Source organism: Pan troglodytes, chromosome 19 (genome assembly GCF_028858775.2).
Source record: "Pan troglodytes isolate AG18354 chromosome 19, NHGRI_mPanTro3-v2.0_pri, whole genome shotgun sequence".
NCBI lineage: Eukaryota > Metazoa > Chordata > Mammalia > Primates > Hominidae > Pan > Pan troglodytes.
The window spans coordinates 89,170,207-89,194,603 of NC_072417.2; the positions used below are offsets into that span (position 1 = coordinate 89,170,207).

A 24,397-nucleotide genomic window follows, 5' to 3' on the forward strand; every position below is an offset into this window, starting at 1 on the left:
TCCTATCCAGGCAGGTCCAATTTCCAGAAAACATTTTTCCTCTCTCTTGACAAAGGCCTGGCTGCCAGCATTCTAGGGGCAGAGTGGAGAGGCAGCTGGAGGGCTCAACATCCAGTATGCCAGGATCCACTCACCTGCTGTTTTGTTTTGAGACAGGGTCTCACTCTTGCCCAGGCTGGAGTGCAGTGCTGTGATCGTGACTCATTGCAGCCTTGACCTCCCTAGGCCCAGGTGATCCTCCCACTTCAGCCTCCCAAGTAGCTGGGACTACAGGTGTGCACTACCATGCTTGGCTAATTTTTGTATTTCTTGTAGAGACAGGGCTTTCCCATATTGCCCAGGCTGGTTAGCCTGTTTTTAGTACTGGCCATTAGCTGTGCCTGGGTCTCTCTTGTCCAGAGATTCTCTGTTTTGACCTTTCCAGGGAGAGTCATCTGCCTGCCTTTGGCCCAGGTGTAGGAATGTAGTTCTGGCTGTGGGGTACGAGGGAGGGGATCTGCCTACCTTGCAGGCAGACTTTCTACCAATCCTCTTCATTTTAGCCCCCCACCTCAACTTCTAGAGGGACCTGGCACTGCTAATTTCTGAACCCTTTGGGGGATAATATCACAGTATAAATTGGGTGATTCTCAACTTTTCTTTCTGCTAGTTCAGGATTCTGATTTCCTGGGTCTACTAAGTCATTTAACATTCACTATGTGTTTCCAGCTTCTAAAATGTTGTTGCTGTTGCTCTCTTCCCATTCTCCAAATATTTACAGATTTATGCCTTTTTAAAGAAATTTTTAAAATTATTTATTTATTTATTTTATTGAGATGGAGTCTCACTCTGTTGCCCAGGCTGAAGTGCAGTGGCACAATCTCGCCTCACTGCAACCTCTGTCTCCCGGGTTCACATCGTTCTCCTGCCTCAGCCTCCCAAGTAGCTGGGATTACAGTGCCTGCCACCACGCCCGGCTAATTTTTTGTATTTTTAGTGGAGACGGGGTTTCACTGTGTTAGCCAGGATGGTCTCGATCTCCTGACCTCGTGATCCGCCCGCCTTGGCCTCCCAAAGTGCTGGGATTACAGGCATGAGCCACTGCACCGGGCCTTATTTTTTATTTTTTAGTTGGAGTCTCACTCTGTCACCCAGAGTGGAGCGCAGTGGTACAATCTCGGCTCACTGCAACCTCTGTCTCCTGGGTTCAAGCAATTCTCCTGCTTCAGCCTCCAGAGCAGCTAGGATTACAGATGCGTGCCACCATGTCTGGCTAATTTTTGTATTTTTAGTAGAGACGGGGTTTTACCATGTTGGCCAGGCTGGTCTTGAACTCCTGACCTCGGTGATCCGCCCGCCTTGGTCTCCCAAAGTGCTGGGATTACATGCATGAGCCATCATGCCCGGCCAGATTTATGCCTTTTAAATACATGTTTATAATTACTTAATGGGGTTTTCAGAGGAAGCAAAAGTCGGTGTTCAATCCTCCATCTTTACCTGGAAATCCGAGAATCAGAATTTATTCCCATAATCACAGAAAAACAAAACAAAGAACACCCTTCAAGTTAACATTTATTGAACACCAGGTGTTTTCCCTTCTGTCACCTTAATTTTGACAACCACCATGAAAGGTAAAGTTGATTATCACCATTTTACAGATAAAAGAACCTGAAGCTCAGACACTCATTCAAGCAAGCATCTGTGGACCTGGGAGGCAAACTGCTCTGCTGCTTCCAAGTCTGGTTCTTCTAGCGCATGACAGCTGCTTCATCCTATTCTAGAGCTGCAGCCAGGCTGCCACGGCAGAGGCTATGACCTCACAGCAGCTCAGGCCCTTGAATGGTCTCCATCAAATGTGTGAATGTGCCATATGTGATGAGAGAAACCAAGTGGACAGAGTAGCTGGCAATGGCAGGCCCCAGGGGCCTCGTTAGTCTGCTCTGCTGCTGGATGAACTCCCCTGGGTCGGGTCGGGGGACTGTTCTGCAGCAGACAGGTACCTCCTTGAATCTCTCCTCCCCAGAGTTGACCCTGGGGTGGAGAGAAGCATAGCTGGGGAACCAGCAGAAACTTCAGGGACAAATAAAATATAAAAAATTAAGAGAGAGAAACAGAAAATAGATTAGTGGTTACTTAGGGCTGGGAGGACTGCTTGAGCCCGGGAAGTCAAGGCTGCAGTGAGCTGAGATTGTGCCACTGTACTGCAGCCTGGGTGACAAAGTGAGACTCTGGGCCAGGTGCGGTGGCTCACGCCTGTAATCCCAGCACTTTGGGAGGCTGAGACGGGCAGATCACCTGAGGTTGGGAGTTCAAGACCAGCCTGACCAACATGGAGAAACTCCGTCTCTACTAAAAACACAAAATTAACCGGGCGTGGTGATGCATGCCTGTAATCACAGCTACTTAGGAGGATAAGGCAGAAGAATCGCTTGAACCTGGGAGGCGGAGGTTGCAATGAGCCGAGATCGCAGTGAGCCGAGATCGTGCCATTGCACTCCAGCCTGGGCAACAAGAGCGAAACTCCATCTCAAAAAAAAAAAAAAAAAAAAAGCGAGACTCTGTCTCAAATATATATATATATATATCAGACAGAAACATCGTAATGCTAATAAGGCTGTTCTATACAAGCATGAGATGGTCTCTGAGTCATCTTCCTTGCCTATTCAGAAAAATCTGGGACCTTTATTTGCCCTAACCAAATTTTTTCACCAGAGAATCAGACAGCCTTGGTAGACATATCATCTAGGGGTGGCGGGCAGTGGGAATGTATCAGACTAAAAATTACACTGTCTCAAGGATGGCACCAAGAAGGCAAATGACGATAATTAACATTGATGATGAGGATTAAGCAACCAACCCAGTGCACTATGAGTTCCTTAGAGAACAGACACATGATATAGGGAATAAAAAAGAAAAAGAAGGCTGGGTGCGGTGGCTCACACCTGTAATCCCAGCACTTTGGGAGGCCAAGGCAGGCGGATCACGAGGTCAGGAGATCGAGACCATCCTGGCTAACACGGTGAAACCCCGTCTCTATTAAAAATACAAAAAATTAGCCGGGCGTGGTGGCGGGCGCCTGTAGTCCCAGCTACTCGGGAGGCTGAGGCAGGAGAATGGCGTGAACCCTGGAGATGGAGCGTGCAGTGAGCCGAGATTGCGCCACTGCACTCCAGCCTGGGTGACAGAGCAAGACTCCGTCTCAAAAAAAAAAAAAAAAAAGAAAAAGAAAATATAGCAATAAAATAAAGGATTTGATATTCTAAGTTCAAATTTCCCATTTTTACATTGGCTTGTTGGAGTAGCTGCAAAACTTCCCATTTTCCCTTAATAATTCTTCTTCCCTTTTAAAAAATATCCATAAAATAAGGATACTAAGCATTTCTAGGCAAGCGAAAGTTTTTCACAAACACAGACGATTGCATCCAGTGCTGAACAACATGGGTGTGGACGGCCTGATCTCAGCAGAAAGTAGCGCCCGCACTCCTGTCTGAGGCCTGGAGACGCAAGCTCTGGGGCTGCCGGAAACTGCTGCATGAGTTCCTTGGGAAGTCTGTCCCCCAGCCCCCAGCCTCCCCAAAGGAAGGTGCCTGGGACCTGGCCCCAGCCTCTGGGAACTTACTTGACGAGCCTCAGTGTGTCCTTTCGGATATTGACCAGGCTTCTCAGAGTCTTCACGGGTTCTTGGGGAGGTGGGGCGGCGTAAGGAAACTGTGTCAGAAACAAAGCAGGAGAAGGTGGTGTGTTTAAAAAGACCCACAGCTGTCCCTCGCTTTACAGTTCACCAAGAATAACCCTAAGAGGTGAGGCAGGAAGGCACAACTCTCCTAATTCAGTGAGGAAACTGAAACTCCGACATACTGAGTCAACCTGCTCAAGGTCACAGCTAGCGGGAAAACTGGGATGCAATTTGGGGCCCAAAGAGCCAGATTCATCTTCTTTTTCCATTATGTGAAGCTTATTTCGGTCAGTGTTCAAAACCTGGAGAATTAATTAAAAAAAACCACTGAAGTTCCAAATACCAAAGGACACACTGTGGCCGAGTTAATCACAAAAGGCTTTTCCATCTGACCTCAGACGACAGGGAGCCAGAACTGCAAGCCCTTTCCTTCGGTGAGGCCATACGGTATCCCAGGAATTTAGGGACTGCAAATAAAAGAGAACCCCATCATGTGTACAGAGCTGAAGTTTGCAAACAGTAAAGAACAAACTTCCCCTGCAGCTGATCATATAAAGCAGAGCTCTTTAACATGTGAGCCAAGAGTTATTTTGGGGTCACCAAAGGTTTATGGTTGTCTTCATCATTTACCATCCGCTTTTTCCCCCTTTGCCCGTTTAGACCTTTGGATTTGAAGTTCTGAGTTGTTGATAATAATGAGATAAAGAAAGGGGAAATAGCCAAAAATTTCACTGGGAATTACCTTCTGAGGATCAAGAATGATTTCAAATGTTCCCAGTATTTTTAAAATGTTATTTGGGCAATCAAAATGTTTTAACATATAATTCCCAAAAAACCTACTGGTCTCTGCAGCTTTGCAAAACTGTGGTTCTCTTGGCTCAAGAAGAGTCTACCTCCATAGTGTGGTATCACAAAACAGGACACCCAAGTTATAATCAAATTGTGCCTTCACAGGTTTTTATTGAATATGGTTATTTTACTTGGGAAACAATATAGTTAAACCATAGTTAAGGTGCATCTGACTTTATGTATGCAGTATGATTGCTTATAATTCACAGGTATGAATGTGACTCTTACATTCAATAGAAATTATCTTCATTCAGATTACTCACTTTGTGGGCATGATGCAGTAATTTACTTTTTCATTGATATATTAACCATACATTCTTTTAAAAATGATAGTTTTTTCTAATTACAAAGTAATACATGTTTAAGCAGAAAACTTGAAAAACACAAAAAAGTACAAAACTATCCCTAATTTTACTACTCGGCAATACCAAAATTAACATTATGGAATACGTATCTCCATCCGTCCGTCTATCCATCCATCTGTCCACCTCTATATCTATGTGCTGTTTCAAACTGAACATACTATTTTGCAGTTTCTTTTTCACCTAAAAAGATGTGGTAAACATTTTTAAAGTCTATAATTTTGATAACATTGCAGATAATAGCATACTTTAATCAATTCCATATTATTCAGTATTTTATGTTGGTTTTGCTTTTTTTCGCAGCTATAAATGTTGTGGTGAATATCCTTGTCCCTATATTTCTGCATGCTTGTTTGATTATTTCCTAAGGACAAATTCCTAGAAGTGGAATTACAGGATCAAAGAGTAAGCATATTTTTAAGACTTTAAAAATTATTTTGCCAAACAGTTTTCCACAAAGCTGACTCCAACTTTGCCCTCCTGCAAGCAGTGCATCAGGAGGCCTTGACATGGTAAAACTGAAATTCTAGTTCAGATCCCATCTGTGGCCTGTTTCTCCTCCCCCAACTTTCCTAGGCTGTCATACTAAAGGAATTTAAAACAATTTTTAAATAAGCTTAAGCAAAAAGTAATTAGGCAGGAAAATCCGACACAAACGCTAGTCTATTCTAAAGCCAAAATAAATGACTTTGGGATTAAAATTTTTTTCTGGAGTAGCAAAGTTAATCATTTTCATTTGTACAGGTACTTGGGCGTTATCCATAACTCCTACCTGCATTTCAAAAAAAAGATGCGTCTTTTCCCTTATTCTTTACTCTTTCTCCTCCATAGCCACTCCCTGCCGCAAAAGAGAGAAAAATAAAAAGAAAGAAAAAAAAATCCTGGCACTCTTTATCCTCCATTTTGAATATATCTGATGATAACTGTGGCAATGAAACATAAGCTATTTGGCTCTTAAGGAAAGGTATCAGTGAGTTCAATTGTTTATAAATCCACCCCTATACTTTAGGCTCTCCCTGTACACACACATACACGCACAAGACAACAACGGCAAATCTGTTCAGGAGAAGCTTGTTTGTGGGCTGCTACCTTCCAAAGTTTGTGCCTTGCTGGCCTTTCATTCATGCAATCAGAGTCTACATGCAACACTCCATGCCAGGAGTAAGGAGAGATTGAAAACCAAGAAGATAAGGCTCTGCTCTTTCAGGAAGCTGCATTATAAGGCAGCTGACATAGTAACTGTAATATCAAAGAGATTAAACATATGAATATTTTTTGCCACAAAAGGCAAAAATAAAGGAAGTGATCATTTCTGGCTGAGGTAATCTGAAGGCTTCATGGAGGAGGTGGTAGTTGATCTGGGATCCTAAAGGATAAATGAAATTTGCAAATTCAGAGATAACAGAGAAGATGGAGGGGACAGTAGGATCAGAGGCAAATTTAAAAAAAAATTTTTTTCTGCTCTTAGAGTTGTCTCCCTTCTTCTGTAAATCGATTTTGCCTACCATTACTCTCGAAATTTCTTAGTGAGTTATCTTCCTTTCAAAAATTACCATTTATTGAGTGCTTACTATTGATGACAGTGGTGGGCTGTCCGGAGCAGCCGCTGCCATCACAACGGCCGCTGCAGGGGGGTCGCAGGGAGCAGACAGACAGCCCCTCCACAGCTTGCCGCCCTGGAGGCCACCCCATGGGGCTGGCCGGGTTACCCACCAGCAGAGGAGCAGCGTGGCAGAAGAGCAGCGCGGTAGGGCAGAGAGGAGCCCCGAGGCAGAGCTGGGCCTTGGACAGTGTCCCACTTGCTCATGGAGCGCCAGGGCCAGGCCTGGGCGCGGAGCTGGGGCCATGCTTCAGGGACCTCGGGCAGGAAGTGGGAGCAGCTTCTGCTTCGGGCACCTGGCCATTGGCGCAGCCACTGTGCCCACCCTGCCAAGGGTGCCAGGTTCCTGTGCCTCGGGAGGAGGTTCTGCGCAGCCCGTCTGGGGCTGCGCCCCCAGGTCTGCCCCATATTGGGGTGACCACTGAGCCTAACACTCCTGGGCAGATGGCCCGGCCCAGGCCCAGGCCCAGGATCCACTCTGTCCCAGACTGCCCGTGAAGCACCAGGGCAACAGGCGGAGCTCATGGCGATGTTACCCTGCCCTGGACACTGGCCCCGGCCCTGGCCCCGGCCCAGTGAGGACCTGGAGCCCCTGCCCTTGGCTGCAAGGGGGTGCTGCAGGGGCTGCATGCTCCACAGAGCTGGTGGAAGCCAGGAACAGGCAGCGGCCCCGCCTTGGGCTGTGGACCTGGGGCCTCCATAAGCTCTTGGAGACACGGAAAAGCCCTCCCACCCCCCCGCCCCAGCAGGCTCGGAAGTGCCTGCTCCTGCCACCTAGCTTCTGCTTGCTCTTGGTGCTGGCTCTGATCTTAGAGCAGTGTGCGGCCAAGCCCAGGTGCTGTCGCAGCCAGGCTGGGAGTGCACACGCTTGGGGTAGCGCTGACAAGCCAGCCCCCTGCTGCCTCGGCCCCTTCCAGACTTTGGGCACTGATGAGCATGGGGGAAGGGGAAGGGGGAGAGGCGAGGGGGTGCTGAGGGCAGCTTGGTGCTGGCCTTCAGGGAGGACGTGAAGGCTGGGGGCCTGGCTGCCAGTCCCGCCCACCGGAGTGGGAACTTGTGTTGCCTTTTCTAGGCCTGCCCATGGCTGCCCAGGGACCAGTCTACCTGTACTTCCTCCCCTCTGAGGCCCATAAAAGGCCCAGGCTCAGCCAGAACAGAGCAGAGGTTGGGACCACCAGCTGCAGAGAGGAGCAACCTACTCCAGTGCCTCCTCTCTGCTGATAGCTGCAGAGATGTCCATAAGACCAGCTGCAGAGAGGAGCTATGCACTCCAGGGCCTCCTCTCTGCTGAGAGCTGCAGAGATGTCCATAAGACCAGCTGCAGAGAGGAGCTATGCACTCCAGGGCCTCCTCTCTGCTGAGAGCTGCAGAGAAGACAGGATGACCTTCCTGCGGAAAAGAGCTTCCCACTCCAGGGTCTCTATGCTAGGACACTTGTCAGGACACCCTGGCTGCGGGAAGGAGCTACCCACTGCGGGTATCCTCTGAGCTGTTCTAAGGCTCAATAAGGCTCCTCTTCGTCTTGCTCACCCTACGTTTGTCTGTGTATCTCATTCTTCCTTGTTGCAGGACAAGAATTTTGGACCCATGGAATGAATGGTGGGACTAAAAGAGCTGTAACACAAACAGGACTGAAACATGCTCCTTGCTTGTCATGTTGCAGGCAAAGAGGAGAGAAGAGCTGTGGCCCATCGGGGAGCCCAGATCTGGGAGCTGCCCAAGCCAGGGCTATGACTTCCTCTTTGTGGCCCTGTAGTTCCTGGCATCTCCAAGCTTCCAGGTGCCACCACATTCCCTGGTGCCAACCGGGAGAGCTGCTTGCAGTGCACCTGGTCCAGCCACAGCCTCGCAGACAGCTGGCACCTATACTGGCACCTGGGGCTGCCAGCCCCACAGCAGCAGCTGGTGTGTCTGACTGCACAGTGGCCGGACCCCACTCTCGCTCACACACCCCTTGCTGCTCCATGCCTGACTTGCAGTCTCCCTTGGAGGCGTGGGATATAGGCTGGTAGTGTGAGCTGAGTGCAGCCCGTCAGGCCAAGTGGGTGGAAGAAGCCCAATGTGCCTGAGCCGAACCTGTGCAAGGCACCACTGGCCACAGGTTTCCAGCCAGAAAAGTGACACCCCAAAGATCACATAATACTATGTGCCAGGCACTATGCTGAGCTCTTTATTTATATTATCTTATTTAATCTTTGGAGGAATCCTGTGAAATAGTCATGGTTGTTCCCATTTTTGCAGGTAAGAAAATAGAGGTTGCAAAGAGGTTGAAAAACTTCTCTAAAGTCCCCCAAGTTTTAGGGAGCAGAGGTTATTTTTCTCTTTTTTTTTTTTCCCCAGTAACTAACATGTCTTAAAGGGAGCAGAGTTGAGGTTTGAACACGTTCTACCTTTATCTTTCCCCAAGACGCTCTGGATGCAGCTTTTTAATCTAGAGATGAGATTTCCAAGGATTAAAGTGCTGGTTATTAAAAGATCTGAAGACACAAATTTATTTATTTTCTCATTCCTTTCTAAAGTCAAGACATCAGATAAATGTTTGTGTTTGTCCACACTATCTCCTCAATACATGCACCATTACTAAGTTATATTTAAGACAAAAGATGTATCCTGGCCGGGCACAGTAGCTCACGCTTGTAATTCCAGCATTTTGGGAGGCTGAGGCAGAAGGATCGCTTGAGCTTAGGAGTTTTGAGACCAGCCTGGGCAACATGGCGAGACTTTGTCCCCACAAAAAATAAAGAACTTAGTCAGCATGGTGGCACACACCTGTAGTCCCAGCTACTCAGAAGGCTGACGCAAGAGGATCACTTGAGTCCAGGAGATTGAGGCTGCAGTGAGCTATGATAGCATCACTGCACTCCAGCTTGGGGGAGAGAGTGAGACCATCTCAAAAAGGAAAAAAAAAAAGAGGCCAAGCGTGGTGGTTCATGTCTGTAATCCCAGCACTTTGGGAGGTCGAGGTGGGCAGATCACTTGAGGTCAGGAGCTTTGAGACCGGCCTGGCCAACATAGCAAAACCCCATCTCTACTAAAAATTCAAAAATTAGCCGGGTGTGGTGGCACGGGCCTGTAGTCCCAGCTACTTGGGAGGCTGAGGCAGAAGAATTGTTTGAACCCAGGAGGTGGAGGTTGCAGTGAGCTGAGCTCATGCCACTGCACTCCAGCCTGGGAAACAAGCGAGACTCTGTCTCAAAAACAAAAAATAAGTATCTTATTTCAACCTAAAACCAGAGATCTCACTCATACGCTAACAGGTAAGTATGAAAGGAAAGAAAACTAATGCCTTCTTGGGACCAAGAAAGATGAAGCTCAGAACAGATTCAGGGCCAAGCATTTTTCTGAAGTACTCATGCACCAGTCCACTGTACTTAGCATTAGCAATCGTTTTCTCAGTTCATATCCACAGAGTTTCTGTTTTCTTTTTTAGAGTCTGCAAAGGGTAATTTTCTCAGCCCTAGGTCTACTGAGTGAGGGAGTGCATGGTGACAAGGAAGACCAGATAAAGTCTTTCTGATGTAAGCATCCGGGCATATCCGGAAACAGGAAGAGCTTCCTTTTCTGTCTTGCACACAACATGCCCCAGGTCCATGTTGTGTGGGAGACTGAGGGAGACTGAGAAGCTTTCTGATCTCTTACCTCAAGCTCAGTATGGATTTACAGAATGGCTTCCTGTTTCTCAGGTATCATTCTGGAGTAAATAAACCCTTAACAGCCTTATGAAGGACAACTAAATGCAGCTTCTAGAATCCTATTTCACTTTTTATAATGAAAACAGGCCTCAGATCAAGACTTATGAACAAAGAATGAAATTTGGTCTGCTCAGGGATTTGGGGACCAAACATTAAGTGTGAGTATCTTTACGAAAGAAAAGCAAGGCACAGATCCCCCTAATCTATTCATCTAACCAGAAAACTCTGCCAAAAGAAAGCCCCTTTCATGGGGTAAAACTTGGGTCACCTGCAATTACAGCTTGGCAAATCATGAAAAAAGAGAATGTAAGGAAATATTTAACTGAGTATCTACTATGTGCCAGGCATTATGCTAGGTACTTTAGATAGATTCTTTGTGTCCCCCATTTTACTTTACATATTTTTTATCTTTATTTTTAAATTTTTGTAGAGATGGGGTTTTACTATGTTGCCCAGGCTGGTCTCAAACTCTTGAGTTCAAGTAATCTTCTCGCCTCAGCTTCCCAAAGTGCGGGGATTAGAGGTGTAAGCCACCACACCTGGTCTTTTTATTTTTATCTTGGTAAAATACACATAACATGAAATTTACTATCTCAATCATATTCAAGTATACGGTTCAGCAGCATTAAGTAACATTCACATTCGCGTTATCGTGCGGCCATCACCGCCATCCAGCTCTAGTTTAGGTATGCTCTTATTTCACATTCTCGAAAGGAACAACATGCCTGCCCCTTTCACCAGCCGGTAAGTTCCGTGTGTATGCTGGAGGACGGACTAACATGCCGGAGAAATACAGTAGCCGACTGAAAAATGAAGAATGTCAGTTAAACAAACTGACATTCTACAGATAAAGAAACCGAGACTCAAAAGATTCACGTAATCATCCAGGGTCCCAGAGCTAATGAGCAGCAGAACCACAATTTGAACCCAGGTACATCTGACTCCAAAAGCCATACTCTATTGTACTGCTTCTACTGTAGGGCAAGTCTACAGGCTCTTCTAATCCTAGGAGTGTTCCAGGGACCTGAGCAGAGTTTGGGGAGTCTGAAAGTTATACCATCATGGCAAACAGTACTGAATTCCGTGAAGGTTCTGGAAGCTAGCCAAAAATCTCCAATAGTGCCCTATGCTTAGGTGGCAGTATGTACAAAATCATACCACGCACCACACTCCTTTCCATCTTTAACAGGAGTATCTAAGGTCTTCTTAGAGAAGAGCTTTCTTGGAGCACAGTATGACAAAATCTTTGTCTATAAGATCTAACAGTACCTGCAGAAGATACAAATGTACACTGAGGGCAGGGTGATGTCAGAGAACACTGCCAGCAGCCACAGCCGCAATGGATACGTCAGTCAGTGTTTACCTTCCACCCAAGATGCTCAAAGATGTGTTACTGCCAGATAGTTCTAAAATATGGCGACTTCTTCACTAAATTGTTTTCAAAAAATGGTCGGGTGCGGTGGCTCACATCTAATCCCAGCACTTTGGGAAGCCGAGACAGGCAGATCACCTGAGGTCCAGAGTTTGAGACCAGGCTGGCCAACATGGTGAAACCTCATCTCTACTAAAAATACAAAAATCAGCTGGGTGTGGTGGCGTGTGCCTGTACTCCCAGTTACTCAGAAGGCTGAGGCAGGAGAATCGCTTGAACCCAGGAGGCAGAGGTTGCAGTGAGCTGAGATCGCACCACTGCACTCCAGCCTGGGTAACCGAGTGAGACTCTGTCTCAAAAAAAAAAAAAAAAAAAAAGAATAAATAAATAAATAATTTTCAAAAAACAAAGACATTTACCCATTCATTCAGCACTCTCACTATATCCTGAGTACTGAACTAGGCCTGGGGGACACAGTGAAGAGTCAAGCAAACCTCTCTTAGTTCCATCTGTAAAGGGGCGCCAAGCTTGCATCTGGTGCCCTGCCATGCTTGGATACAACATCCTCCTGGGACTGGGCTGCTGTGTCTGTCGTGAAGTAAGCCTGAATCTGAGAATAACTTAAATCCCAAACATCTCAAGCCCAGAATGGAAGTAGAGTTGGGCTCAGCCAGAAGACCTCTTTTGGTGGACCTCAGGCGTTTGCTGACGAAGGCTCTGTGTGTTACGTGAGCAACTCCTCTTTGGCTTTTGACCCTGGTGCTCATCACCTTCCTTTTACCAGCACATCACATCGGCAAAGCGCCACCTGGTGACGAAAGATGAAATTGCCAGACCAGGCCCAAATGCAGGCCAGAAGGGTGCACGTGCATTCACATACACATGGGCACACACCCATTTAGTCTGTGTGTGTGTGTGTGTGTGTGTGTGTGTGGTGTATCAACCACATGTCCTAGATTTTTTTTTTACCATTCTGATTTCAAATATTACACTACTCCTACGGTTGTACTATTTTTGCTGTAAAAAAATATGGTCACAGTACATGTGAAAGGACATCTTACTCTGTGTGTAGATTATTAGGCAATTCCCAGTAGTCTACAAAAAACACAATAATCCATTCATCCCATCCATAAAAATAAAGTTAACTTCAACATAAATCTTTTTTTAAAGTATATACTTTGTTTTCATTTGCTATTAGATTCAGGCCTCGTCTCATATATATAGGATATAGATATCCTATATATATCCTATATATAATAATAATATGAAAACTATATTATTACCATCAATTCTCAGGTAAAGAAAGTATTGATACTGTATACTTCTGTTGGTTACTTTTCGCTCTTGTTGCCCTGGCTGGAGTGCAATGGCACGATCTTGGCTCACCGCAACCTCTGCCTCCCGGGTTCAAGCGATTCTCCTACCTCAGCCTTGCCTCCCGAGTAGCTGGGATTACAGGCACCTGCCACCATGCCTGGCTAATTTTTTTGTATTTTTAGTAGAGATGGGGTTTCTCCATGTTGGTCAGGCTGGTCTCGAACTCCTGACCTCAGGTGATCCGCCCGCCTCAGCCTCCCAAAGTGCTGGGATTCCAGGTGTGAGCCACCAGGCCCGGCCTCACATGGGAATATTTTTGAAAACTGCAGATCCCAGGGCCCTGTCACTAGAATTCTGATTCAGCTAGTTTGGGGTAGGAACTAGGAATCTGTATTTTAATAAACATTCCAACCAATTCTGATGCAGGTAGGTTAGAGACCCCACTGAAAGAAAAAATGCTGGTCTTCTGCAGCTAATAATATTTAATTATATACCAAAATAAATTCACATAAAGCTTTTTTTGTTTTGTTTTTAGAGGTAGGGTCTTGCTGTGTTTCCAGGCTGGGATGCAGTGGCTATTCACTGTGACCATAGTGCACTACAGCCTTGAACTACTGGGCTCAAGTGATCCTCCTGCCTCAGCTTCCCGAGTAGCTGGGACTACAAGCAAGTCATCACAGCTGGCTAATTTCTATCATTTCTTCCACATTAAAAAAGATTTATGGATATAGAATAATTATAGCTTTCTACATTTATTAGCTGGGATTCTACTGTAAGGAAGAGCTGTCCTTTATCATTCAATTATTCAATTATTTCTTCATTTAATTATAAATTATGTATTTATATAATTTATTTTATATTAATTTTTTTACTTAAGTAAAAACAAAAAACCCAAAATACCTGCTCCAAAGACAGGAAACCATTTTAGACAATTTATAATTAAAATAGCAAAGTACAGGCTGGGAGTGGTGGCTCACACCTGTAATCCCAGCACTTTGGGAGGCTGAGGTGGGCGGGTTGGTTGAGGCCAGGAGTTTGAGACCAGCCTGGCCAGCATGGTGAAACCCCGTCTCTACTAAAAACACAAAAAATTAGCCAGGCACAGCGGCACACGCCTGTAATCCTAGCTAATTGGGAGGCTGAGGCAAGAGAATCACTTGAACCTGGGAGGCAGAGGTTGCAGTGAGCCAAGATAGTGCCATTGCACTCCAGCCTGGGCGACAGAGCAAGACTCCATCTAAAAAAAAAAAAAAAAAAAGGCAAAGTACACATTTTGTATATTGGGCAGACATTTAATATTTATGCCAGAGAATCAAATAATAATTACTATAGAAACCAACACCTGGGGTCATATCAAAAACTCATTTATGGTACTGCATAATCTCTTTCTTTTGTAGGGTTTTGTGTTTAAATTCTATTTCATTTTTATTTGATGCCTGGTTATTTTCCCAGCTTTCTCTGCTTCCCTTCTCCTGAGATACATAACGTGTCCAAGGCTTACCAGTGGATATTTTTAGACTGGTGATGGATCAGTGTTGGGGAGAGCAGCTTCGTATTTGCTTGAATGCTGTGAAGTGAATACAAATTTGCCTATTTAGCCAGATTCATCCCTGAGACAGACTGATGTGCCTGCTGTAGATCAGAACAACAATGATCTATATTAACTGCAGTAAACCTCTTTTCACTAATTTTCCAACCAATCCTCATGGGGAGCCAATCACCAGCTTAGAATGAATGGTAATCACAAAGCTGACAAGATAAAAGACATTCTTTGTACTCAAATCAGAGATATGAGGGAGATAGCAAGAGAGTGTCACAGATGACCTTGCACACAAAAATGCTTTGTCTTCAGATTTGGCTATCAAAGAAATCAATCCAAGAAAGCACTCCATTTATAGTCTTCGAACTCCTCTGCTAGGTCTCTTGGCAGGAAGTACACAAGACCAATGTCATGGCTATATGACCTCCCACCTAATGTTGACCTTTTCCAAAATATTTAATTAAGCAATTGCCCAGTTAAGCAATTCTCTCTGTTCACCTTAACAGGTGATAAGGGTACGAAAAACCTACCACAGAGTAAAGAACACATCATAAAATGGCATAGATCTTGGTAATGACCATCACAGATCCATTCTATATCTCTCCTTATGTTTTAGGTCTTGACTCATTGTTTGAGAATACTGAGACCGGGCAACATGCTCAGTACCACTCTGTCATTAAACACACCTACATGGCTACGTGAACTGCTTAGATGACAAATGAACCTACTTGACTTCCAGGCCCCCCCAGATAGGAAGCCTCCCTTCCCAGCAGGCTAAAACCTTCTACCCAGTCACGCTGTGCTTCTCAAATAAAGCTATCTTCCGGAAGACGAATTGCTTTTAGTTGCAAAAGATTTTGCCTAACACCAGCTAATTATAAGTTGAGTTAAAAGGAGAAAAGAGTGCTCTTAATAAAGCAGACACAGTCATCTTTTCCCCTCCAGCGAGTTGGTAAATAATGACTAGTGGTCAGAGATTACTCCTTTCACACGAGCAACCCATCCTCACTGCCTCACTTCCTGATTTCATTTGGTCCGGAGATTCATAACCCAGCTCACAAATTAGAATACACTTTTAAGCAGCAGGTTTTGAGACGCCTTGACACTGTATGTATGTGAAGAATATGCTTACAGAAGCAAGCACCAGTATCAGACTAAACAGGCATTTAAAAATATAAAACATATATATATATATATTTCTTCCTAAGCAAGTATTTGAATGTTCTAATGCCAAGTATTAAGTTTCCCAGATATTTTTAAACAGAGGCATTTTTGATAGGCCAATTACTAAGGGCAAGAGGACCAAAATCTTCCCTACTCTCTATTTCAAAAACAAAAAATAAGAAACTGTAAACTGGTCTTCAAGCTGAAAAACTCCAAGCTGTCCTTTCATGTCCCATTAAAAAACATCGACTCTAAAACTATTTATGGGCCAGGCGCGGTGACTCATGCCTGTAATCCCAGCACTTTGGGAGGCTGAGGTGGGTGGATCACCTGAGGTCAGGAGTTTGAGACCAGCCTGGCCAACATGGTGAAACCCCGCCTCTACTAAAAATACAAAAAATTAGCTGGGCATGGTGGCGGGTGCCTGTAATCCCAGCTACTCAGGAGGCTGAGGCAGGAGAATCACTTGAACTGAGGAGGCAGAGGTTGCAGTGAGCCGAGATCACACCACTGCACTCCAGCCTGAGCAACAAGAGTGAGACTCTGTCTCAAAACAAAAAACAAAACGAAACAAAAAAACCCAAAAAAACTACTTATGTAAGATTCAAGATTAATTACAAGAGTTGTCAAGATTTCTCTCATATTCCTGGAAGGAAAATATGCTCTGAGGTCTACTAGGCTAGAAATCTCAGGTCTGGGCGGGGGGGCAGTGGCTCACGCCTGTAATCCCAGGATTTTGGGAGGCCGAGGCGGGCAGATAACCTGAGGTCAGGAGTTTGAGACCGGCCTGGCCAAACTGGTGAAACCCCATCTCTATTACAAATACAAAAATTAGCCGGGCATGGTAGTGCACATCTGTAATCACAGCTACTTGGGAGGCTGAGGCAGGAGAATTGCCTGAACCCAGGAGGGAGAGGTTGCAGTGAGCTGAGATCGCACCACTGTACTCCAGCCTGGGTGACAGAATGAGACTCTGACTCAAAATAAATAAATAAATAAAATCTCAACTCTGGTTTGAGAAAAAGAATAATAGTATGAAATATATCAATAGAAATAGTTAAGTTTATAAGCCAAACAAACATGGAATTCAAAGCCCTGGCAAGGTCTGGTTACTCTGGCTAGGCTATGTATTTGCAGATACAGCCCTGGGAAGAAAGTCACTATTCAATCAATAACTCTAATAGGATTTTCTTTTTTTCTTCTTTTTTTTTTTTCTTGCGATGGAGTCTCGCTCTATCACCCAGGCTGGAGTGCAGTGGTGCGATCTCGGCTCACCACAACCTCCGCCTCCCAGGTTCAAGCCATTCTCCTGCCTCAGTCTCCAGAGTAGCTGGGATTACAGGTGCGTGACACCATGCCCAGCTAATTTTTTGTATTTTGAGTAGAGATGGGGCTTTCATCATGTTGGCCAGGCTGGTCTTGAACTCCTGACCTTGTGATCCACCCACCTCGGCCACCCAAAGTGCTGGGATTACAGGCATGAGCCACGGCGCCTGGCCAGGATTTTATTTTCTTTAGTTAATCCTGTGGTATAGAAGCCCTAGATAATTAGAACAAAATAGCATAAAATAAAAATCCATAGCATATACCTGATAGTTTTATTTTATTTATTTATTTATTTATTTATTTATTTATTTATTTATTTATTTTCTGAGACAGGTTCTCACTCTGTCGCCCAGGCTGGAGTGCAGTGTGGCAATCTCAGCTCACTGCAACCTCCACATCCGGGGTTCAAGCGACTCTCCTGCCCCAGCTTCTCGAGTAGCTGGGATTACAGGTGCTCGCCACCACATCCAGCTAATTTTTTTTGTAATTTTTAGTAGAGATAGGGTTTTACCATGTTGGTCAGGCTGTTCTTGAACTCCTGACCTCAAATGATCTGCCTGCCTTAGCCTTCCAAAATGCTGAGATTACAAGTGTGAGCCACCACGCCCAGCCCTGATAGTTTTATTTTCTGAGTTATTAATGTAAAGATGTGTGGAAACCCTAATGGAAAAACCTATTCTGCAGCTAGTTTAATAAGGTGGCACTTGTTCCGTTTTGCATTGCTAAGCTTCTAAGAGTCTTGAGAGCTCTGATTATTCTTCAGTCACCCCTCAATAGCAGTGGGCAGCCAAGATTCTGTAAACCAAGTGAACTACTTTCTTTGGCTTTTATGAAAGTCTAAACTCATTTAAAGACCGGATATAGTGAAATGCAGTGGCTAGAACTTTAGGTTCTAGATGGTGAACACCCATACTCTATCATGCTCCAACTCCAAGGTGACTTACGTTCTCTTGTACTGCATCCCACAGCCTCCTATCTGGGATCACTCCACTGCCCCATGTGGTCACCCATCACTTCTCAGCCCATCCTTGTAAATCTCCACTCCTTGAGCCACATCCTTCATCACCTCCAATTTTCCTTATTCTCAGCAACCTCTTCTCTGTGGTTCTTCCTCTTTTTACTGATTTTCTGCATTTCATTAAGACCCTGGGCTTCTGATCATCTTTCAGGGCTTGTCAGAGGTGATTACACTCCCTGAAGAATAAATAGGTGTCTTAGCATTAACCACAAGCTTTCTGAGACTAAAAATAGCCAAGTTCCAACTTTAAACAAGGTGCAAGCAAAGATGGTGCAACAGATGCAACAGATAATTCCCCCCAAAGCAATGCATGGTAGTATCTCCCAACAGTGTTAGTTTTGCTTCTAAGTTTATAATTCTCAGTTTGGTCATTAATACAAAGATTCTCTTATGCTAGTTAATAGTCTGTAAAGAAAGCATGGCTCCATAATTAAGTGGGAAGTCAAAAGTTCAGCAAGAGGATTTAGTGACTGGCTTCTAACGAATACATCATGGAAAGGGGAAGATTTACAGTGGATAAACCTGTACCACTCGGACCATGTAAACAGGGCTGATATCAACAGCAATAAGTCATGTGATATTATGCACCTCTGATATGATGCAACTACATCTGTGGTTTTATTTCCCAAAGTCTATAATCCTGGTCTTTTGATATTTCAAAAGAAAACATTAGAAAAACCCAAATCAAGGGAAGTTCTACAAAATACCTAGCCAAGTACATCTAAAAATTTTCAAGGTCACGAAGAACAAGGAAAAATTGAGAAACTAGCACACATTGGAGGAGATGAAGGAAACATGAGAACCAAAAGTATCCTGGACTAGATCCTAGAACTAAAGAAGGACAATAGAGGAAAAGCTGGTAAAATCCTAATAAAGTCTAGTTTTAAAAATAGTAATGTAACTGTGTTAATTTTCAGTCTGGATAAATGTGTTGCAGTTATGTAAGATGTTAACCTTAGGTGGAGCTGGATAAAGGCTATATGGCAACTCTGTTATCTTTTGTGATTCTTCCGTAAGAATAAATTATTTAAAAAATTAATTCAGCAAGAGAAATGCAGAGATGAAATGGAAGGAGCTCAGGATCTACGAGCAGAAGGCGTGGGTCTCAGCTCCTGTGCTGCTGGTTACGGTGACTTTAGACAAGCTGCTTTGCCCTACTAAGCCTCCATTTCCTTATCAGTGAAATGAGCTCCATAACAGCGACCTCAAAAGTTGTGAGAGTAGAAGTTGTATTAATCATGGTTTAGTCAGGAAAACAGGTACTATACAAGTATTTTAATAGGCAGAATTAAATACAAGGAACTGGTTAAATGGGTATCAGAGAACTAAAACACGAAAAGGGGGCACGGAGCTGACAGAGAGAAACTGCAGGAAACGGTTTCCATCCCCATGGCTGAGGGAACAAAAGGGAGAGGTTGGGTTCTCAGATCCTGGAAGCCCGGAGAAGGGACCCTCCGAAGCTGGGACTCAGACTTCTGAGGTGAGGGTACTGCCCAGCTGGTTCTGGGTTTGTTGGGAGGAGAACACAAACAAACAAATAAAAACAACTGAAGGCTGAAACAAACTGCAGCTGGTGGGATGAAAAGGCATTGCTGGGATGGTGGTCATAGGAACAGCCAGGCGCAAGAAGCAGTGGGTCCTTCTCCTCCAGCCCTGTAGACCTTCCAGCACCTCCCACTGGCAGCACATGGCCAAGTGTAGCAAGCAATGGAGAGAGCCGCAGAGTCCCAGCCCCAGTGTTCACAGGGTGATGTGGGGCCAGGAAATAACAGTGGAATTGTGGAGACAAATAACTTTGTAAAGGGTAGATGTGACCCAGTGATACTTATTACCATTACTTCTGTTAAGTGCTCAAGCTAACTGCTTGCTCTCTCTCTCTCTTTTTTTTTTTTTTTTTTTTTGAAATAGATTCTCACTGTCAACCAGGCTGGAGTGCAGTGGCACAATTTCGGCTCACTGCGACTTCCACCTCCCAGGTTCAAGTAATTCCCTTGCCTCAGCCTCCTGAATAGCTGGGTCCACAGGCACGTGCCACCATACCCAGCTAATTTTTATATTTTTAGTAGAGACGGAGTTTCGCCATGTTGGCCAGGCTGGCCTCAAACCCCTGGCCCCAAGTGATCTGCCTGCCTTAGCTTCCCAAAGTGCTGGGATTACAGGTGTGAGCCACTGTGCTTGGCCATTCTCTCTTTTAAAAATAGTTTACACTGGGCACAGTGTCCAGGGAAATCGCTTGAGTCCAGGGAAGTCAAAGCTGCAGTGAGTCATGATCATGCCACTGCACTCCAGCCTGGGTGACAGAGTGAGACCCCATCTCAAAAAAAAAAAAAAAAAAAGAATTAAAAAAATAGTTTACGGCCGGGCGTGATGGCTCACGCCTGTAATCCCAGCACTTTGGGAGGCCGAGACGGGTGGATCACGAGGTCAGGAGATCGAGACCACGATGAAACCCCGTCTCTACTAAAAATACAAAAAATTAGCCGGGCATGGTGGCAGGCGCCCTGTAGTCCCAGCTACTCCGGAGGCTGAGGCAGAAGAATGGCACGAACCCGGGAGGCAGAGCTTGCAGTGAGCCGAGATCGTGCCACTGCAATCCAGCCTGGGCGACAGGGCGAGACTCTGTCTCAAAAAAAAAAAAAAAAAATTTTACACGGCTGAATGCAGTGGCTCACACCTGTAGTCCTGGCACTTTGGGAGGCCAGGAGTTCAAGACCAGCCTGGGCAACATAGTGGGACTGTTTCTAAAAAAAGAAAAAAAAAGTTACGATATGGATTAGCAGAGGACATAAACCTCTTGTGTTACCAGCATTTAAGATTTTAATAAGTAGAAAATATGGCTAAGGACTACATTCTATTCTATAATTATACCAACATTTACCCTAAAGTTCAGTGCTGCCTTCTATAGATAAAGTGGGCTGGGTGTGGTGGCTTATGCCTATAATCCCAGTACTTTGGGAAGCTGAGGCAGGAGGATCGCTGGAGCCCAGGAGTTCAAGATCGGTTAGGGCAACATAGTGAGACACCGTCTCTACAAAAAAATAAAAAATTAGGGCTGGGTGCGGTGGCTCACGCCTGTAATACCAGCACTTTGGGAGGCCGAGGCGGGAGGATCATGAGGTCAGGAGTTCAAGACCAGCCTGGCCAAAACCCTGTCTCTACTAAAAATACAAAAATTATCTGGGCGTGGTGGCAGGTGCCTGAATCCCAGTTACTCAGGAGGCTAAGGCAGAGAATTGCTTGAACCCGGAGGTGGAGGTTGCAGTGAGCTAAGATCACGCCACTGCACTCCAGCCTGGGCGACAGAGCAAGACTCCGTCTCAAAAAAAAAAAAAAAACATTAGCCAGGTGTAGTGGTATGTGCCTGTAGTCCCAGCTCCTAGGAAGGCTGACGTGGGAGGATTGCTTGAGACTGGGAGGTTGAAGCTACAATGAGCTATAATTGCACCACTGCACTTCAGCCTGGGTGACAGAGGCAGACCCTGTCTAAAAAAAAATTAAAATTTAAAGATAAAGTATATGTCTGATTAATTTCTGTAATAATCAGGGCTACTATTTTATTTGATTGGCCTGGAAAGACCATCTTAGAGAATGAAGTGTGCTGCTTAGGGACAAAATTTACGTGTAATCAACTGTTAAGCTATTTGACTCATAAGTCTTTGACAATACAATACAGACTTTTATGTAACAGTTTCATTAACAGTTAAGGCTACTATGCATCTCTTTAAATGCTGAAAAAGTTAACCAGATTTTTCTTTGAAATGCAAAACCAGTAAGTATAGTTTCCCGTCAGATGGGGTGCACAATGACAACAGGAAACAGAGGTGAGAGTGTGCACACTTGGTTTCAATATGTTTCAAAGAAATTTCGAGGAAATTCCTACAACACAGATGCTTTAGTTCCACTACTGAATACCACAGCAGTTCTTTGTACTCTGGTTTGTTAAGAAACATGGCATCAAACAACGAAGCAAAAGTTCCAGCACTTAGTGGCACTTTTCGAGTCAGCAACATTTACATTATAAAGTTCCTTTCTCCAAGCTTTTATATGACTATTTTTATACTTCATTTTTCACTCCCTGCTCTGTATTATAGCTATGTATGTCCAAGTCTGATCTTCTCCATGAAATTATAAACTTGAGGGCAAAATCCACGTAGGAATCCTCTTCGTGTTACCCCTAGTGATTAGACCAGCACATACAGAAGGCAGAAATAGATGTCTGTAGAATGAATACACGAACAACAAGATCTTCGGAAGAGTACAGCATATGCCCATGGTGACTCTTTAGATTTTGAATATTTGCCCCGCAGACTAAATGGCAGACTGGTACAATTAATGCTCACAAAATAACTGAAAAACACAGACCACCATGTGTTTTTAACTTAAGGGTTTGTGGAGTAATACTGAGTAAGCTTGACTAGCAGCTGAAACCCTCTGGTTCTGCCAGTGAGTTGTATGAAAGACTGGAAAATGAAGATGAAATGATTTAATAAAACAAGTATGATATCAACAGCCAGAAGACACAGGTTCTTGTTTCAGCTCTCCCACTTTCTTTCCTTTTTTTTTTTTTTTTTTTTGAGACAGCATCCGCTCTCTTGCCCAGGGTGACTGCGATGGCCATCACTGCAGTCTCAACCTCTCAGGCTCAAGTGATTCTCCCACTTCAGCCACATGAGTAACAGCCGTGCGCCACCACACCTAGCTAATTTTTGACTTTTTGTAGAGACAGGACCTCACTGTTTCCCAGGCTGGTCTCAAACTCCAGAGCTCAAGTGATCCTCCCGCCTCAGCCTCCCAACATGCTGGGATTACAGGCGTGAGCCACAGCACTCAGCCTTCTCTCACTTCATACACAAGACTTTGGGCAAATAACTTAACATCTCTGAGCATCAATGTCCTTATCTGTAAAATGAGATTTATAGCTTCTGTCTATCTCATAGGGTCATTAAGATCAAATAAAAATGTTTTGAAAACCATACAGTGCTATAAAAATATATGTTATCATTAGTGATCCTTAGTGATTAGCATTAGTGATAACATCTTCATTAAAGAACTTGTAATGCTATTTTGAATGCTTAGAAAAAATAATGCACAAATGAAATACAAGCAATTAGATAAGTATCTCTTATCTACAAATCCCAAAGCACTTGAAGTAAATACAATTAGAATATATCTCACTTGGTCGTGACCCAGAAGAATTATTGTAGATCTGCCCTATATTCTACTGGAATTTAACCTCTTGGAAACAGCTACCCGCACCACCCCCCACCCATGGACACATACAAGTTTCTACCATAGTGACTGAAAGGCTGTCTGAGATTCTTGGTTTATGATCACTAGGGAAATGGAAGACACTGTCCAAGGTAACGTGAGAGTTAAGCACGTTCTCCTTTTGTCTGTTGTGACCCTGACTGTCTAACAAACAAACGTGACTTCTGAAGCCTGATCCGAAACAATCAGGAGCTGAGCGAGAAAACAAAGCAGAGGTCTGAGGCACAGCTCCTGGGCAGGCTCTCCCGCATCCTGCAGTGAGGCTGCCGCACCCATAGTTTCAGATCTGAGATTAGCGCCTGGCCGAGGGCTGCTGATGCAGGAGCAATGCTGCCCTGCTACCCCTCCCACCTCCACATCCACAGACAGCCTTGGGGGACACGGCTACCACTTCTCAGTGGTACACGTCCACAAACGGGACTCCCTGGACTACATGGGAACCAGGCCACAGAGAAGGCAATCACATTTCTATTAATCACCTCTTTCCAAGGCACATTCTGTTTTTTTGTTGGTTTGTTTATCAAGGTATAATTTATATACAGTAAAATTCAGCCTTTTTGGTGTACGGTTCTGTGAATTTTGACAAACACACACAACAGTGTAACCACCATTACAAACAAAATAAAGAACATTTCCATTACCCCCACATTCCCTTGTGCCCTCTCTAGTCAACTCCTCCATGCACCCCAGTCCCTGGCAACCATTGATCTATTTCTTATCTCTATCGTTTTGCTCTTTCCAGAATGACACAACACTCTTTACAATGCTTAAGTAAAATAGCCAAAGGCCTCATTCAGTTCGCATAGAACACCACGCACTCAGCCACCATAGGAGACTTTCAAATACATCAGAAATAGTGAAGCCAGTCTGATGGTGGGAAGGGCGGTAAATTCACTACAGCCTGAGATGACTCTGCAGGCTCTGCTGAAAGACCCCCGAAAGCAGGACACTTCTTATGGGCTGTGAAGTGGATAGTTTAAACCCAAAGACAAATAACTCATTTAAAATAGTCTCTATAGAAATGGCCTATGTCCTCTTCCATGACTGTATAATATACAGTACCAGACACGATTAGGTTTCCTTCCAGTTTAGATAACTCTGCTTTCTTCTGAATTGCTACTAAAACAATAGTAAAGAGATTTAAAAAGAGAGAGAGAAAAATATAAAACCACAAGAGCAGGCCGGGCACGGTGGCTCACACCTGTAATCCCAGCACTTTGGGAGGCCAAGGTGG

The 24,397-nt window shown here is 44.6% G+C and overlaps 1 protein-coding gene across 10 annotated transcripts in view; it reads right to left on the reverse strand.

The window, feature by feature from the left end:
• The window catches only part of RNF157 (ring finger protein 157), a 97,821-nt gene that overhangs the window by 27,690 nt on the left and 45,734 nt on the right, over positions 1-24,397 (reverse strand). For 8 of the 10 annotated variants that reach the window (XM_016932931.4, XM_016932930.4, XM_063799326.1 and 5 more), the window contains one exon: positions 3,599-3,687. In XM_016932931.4, the coding sequence (XP_016788420.2) occupies positions 3,599-3,687 (89 nt within the window). Of the gene's footprint in view, positions 1-3,598; positions 3,688-5,638; positions 5,705-24,397 lie in introns of all 10 variants that reach the window. The other 2 variants (XM_016932937.4, XM_063799327.1) reach the window with 1 other exon arrangement.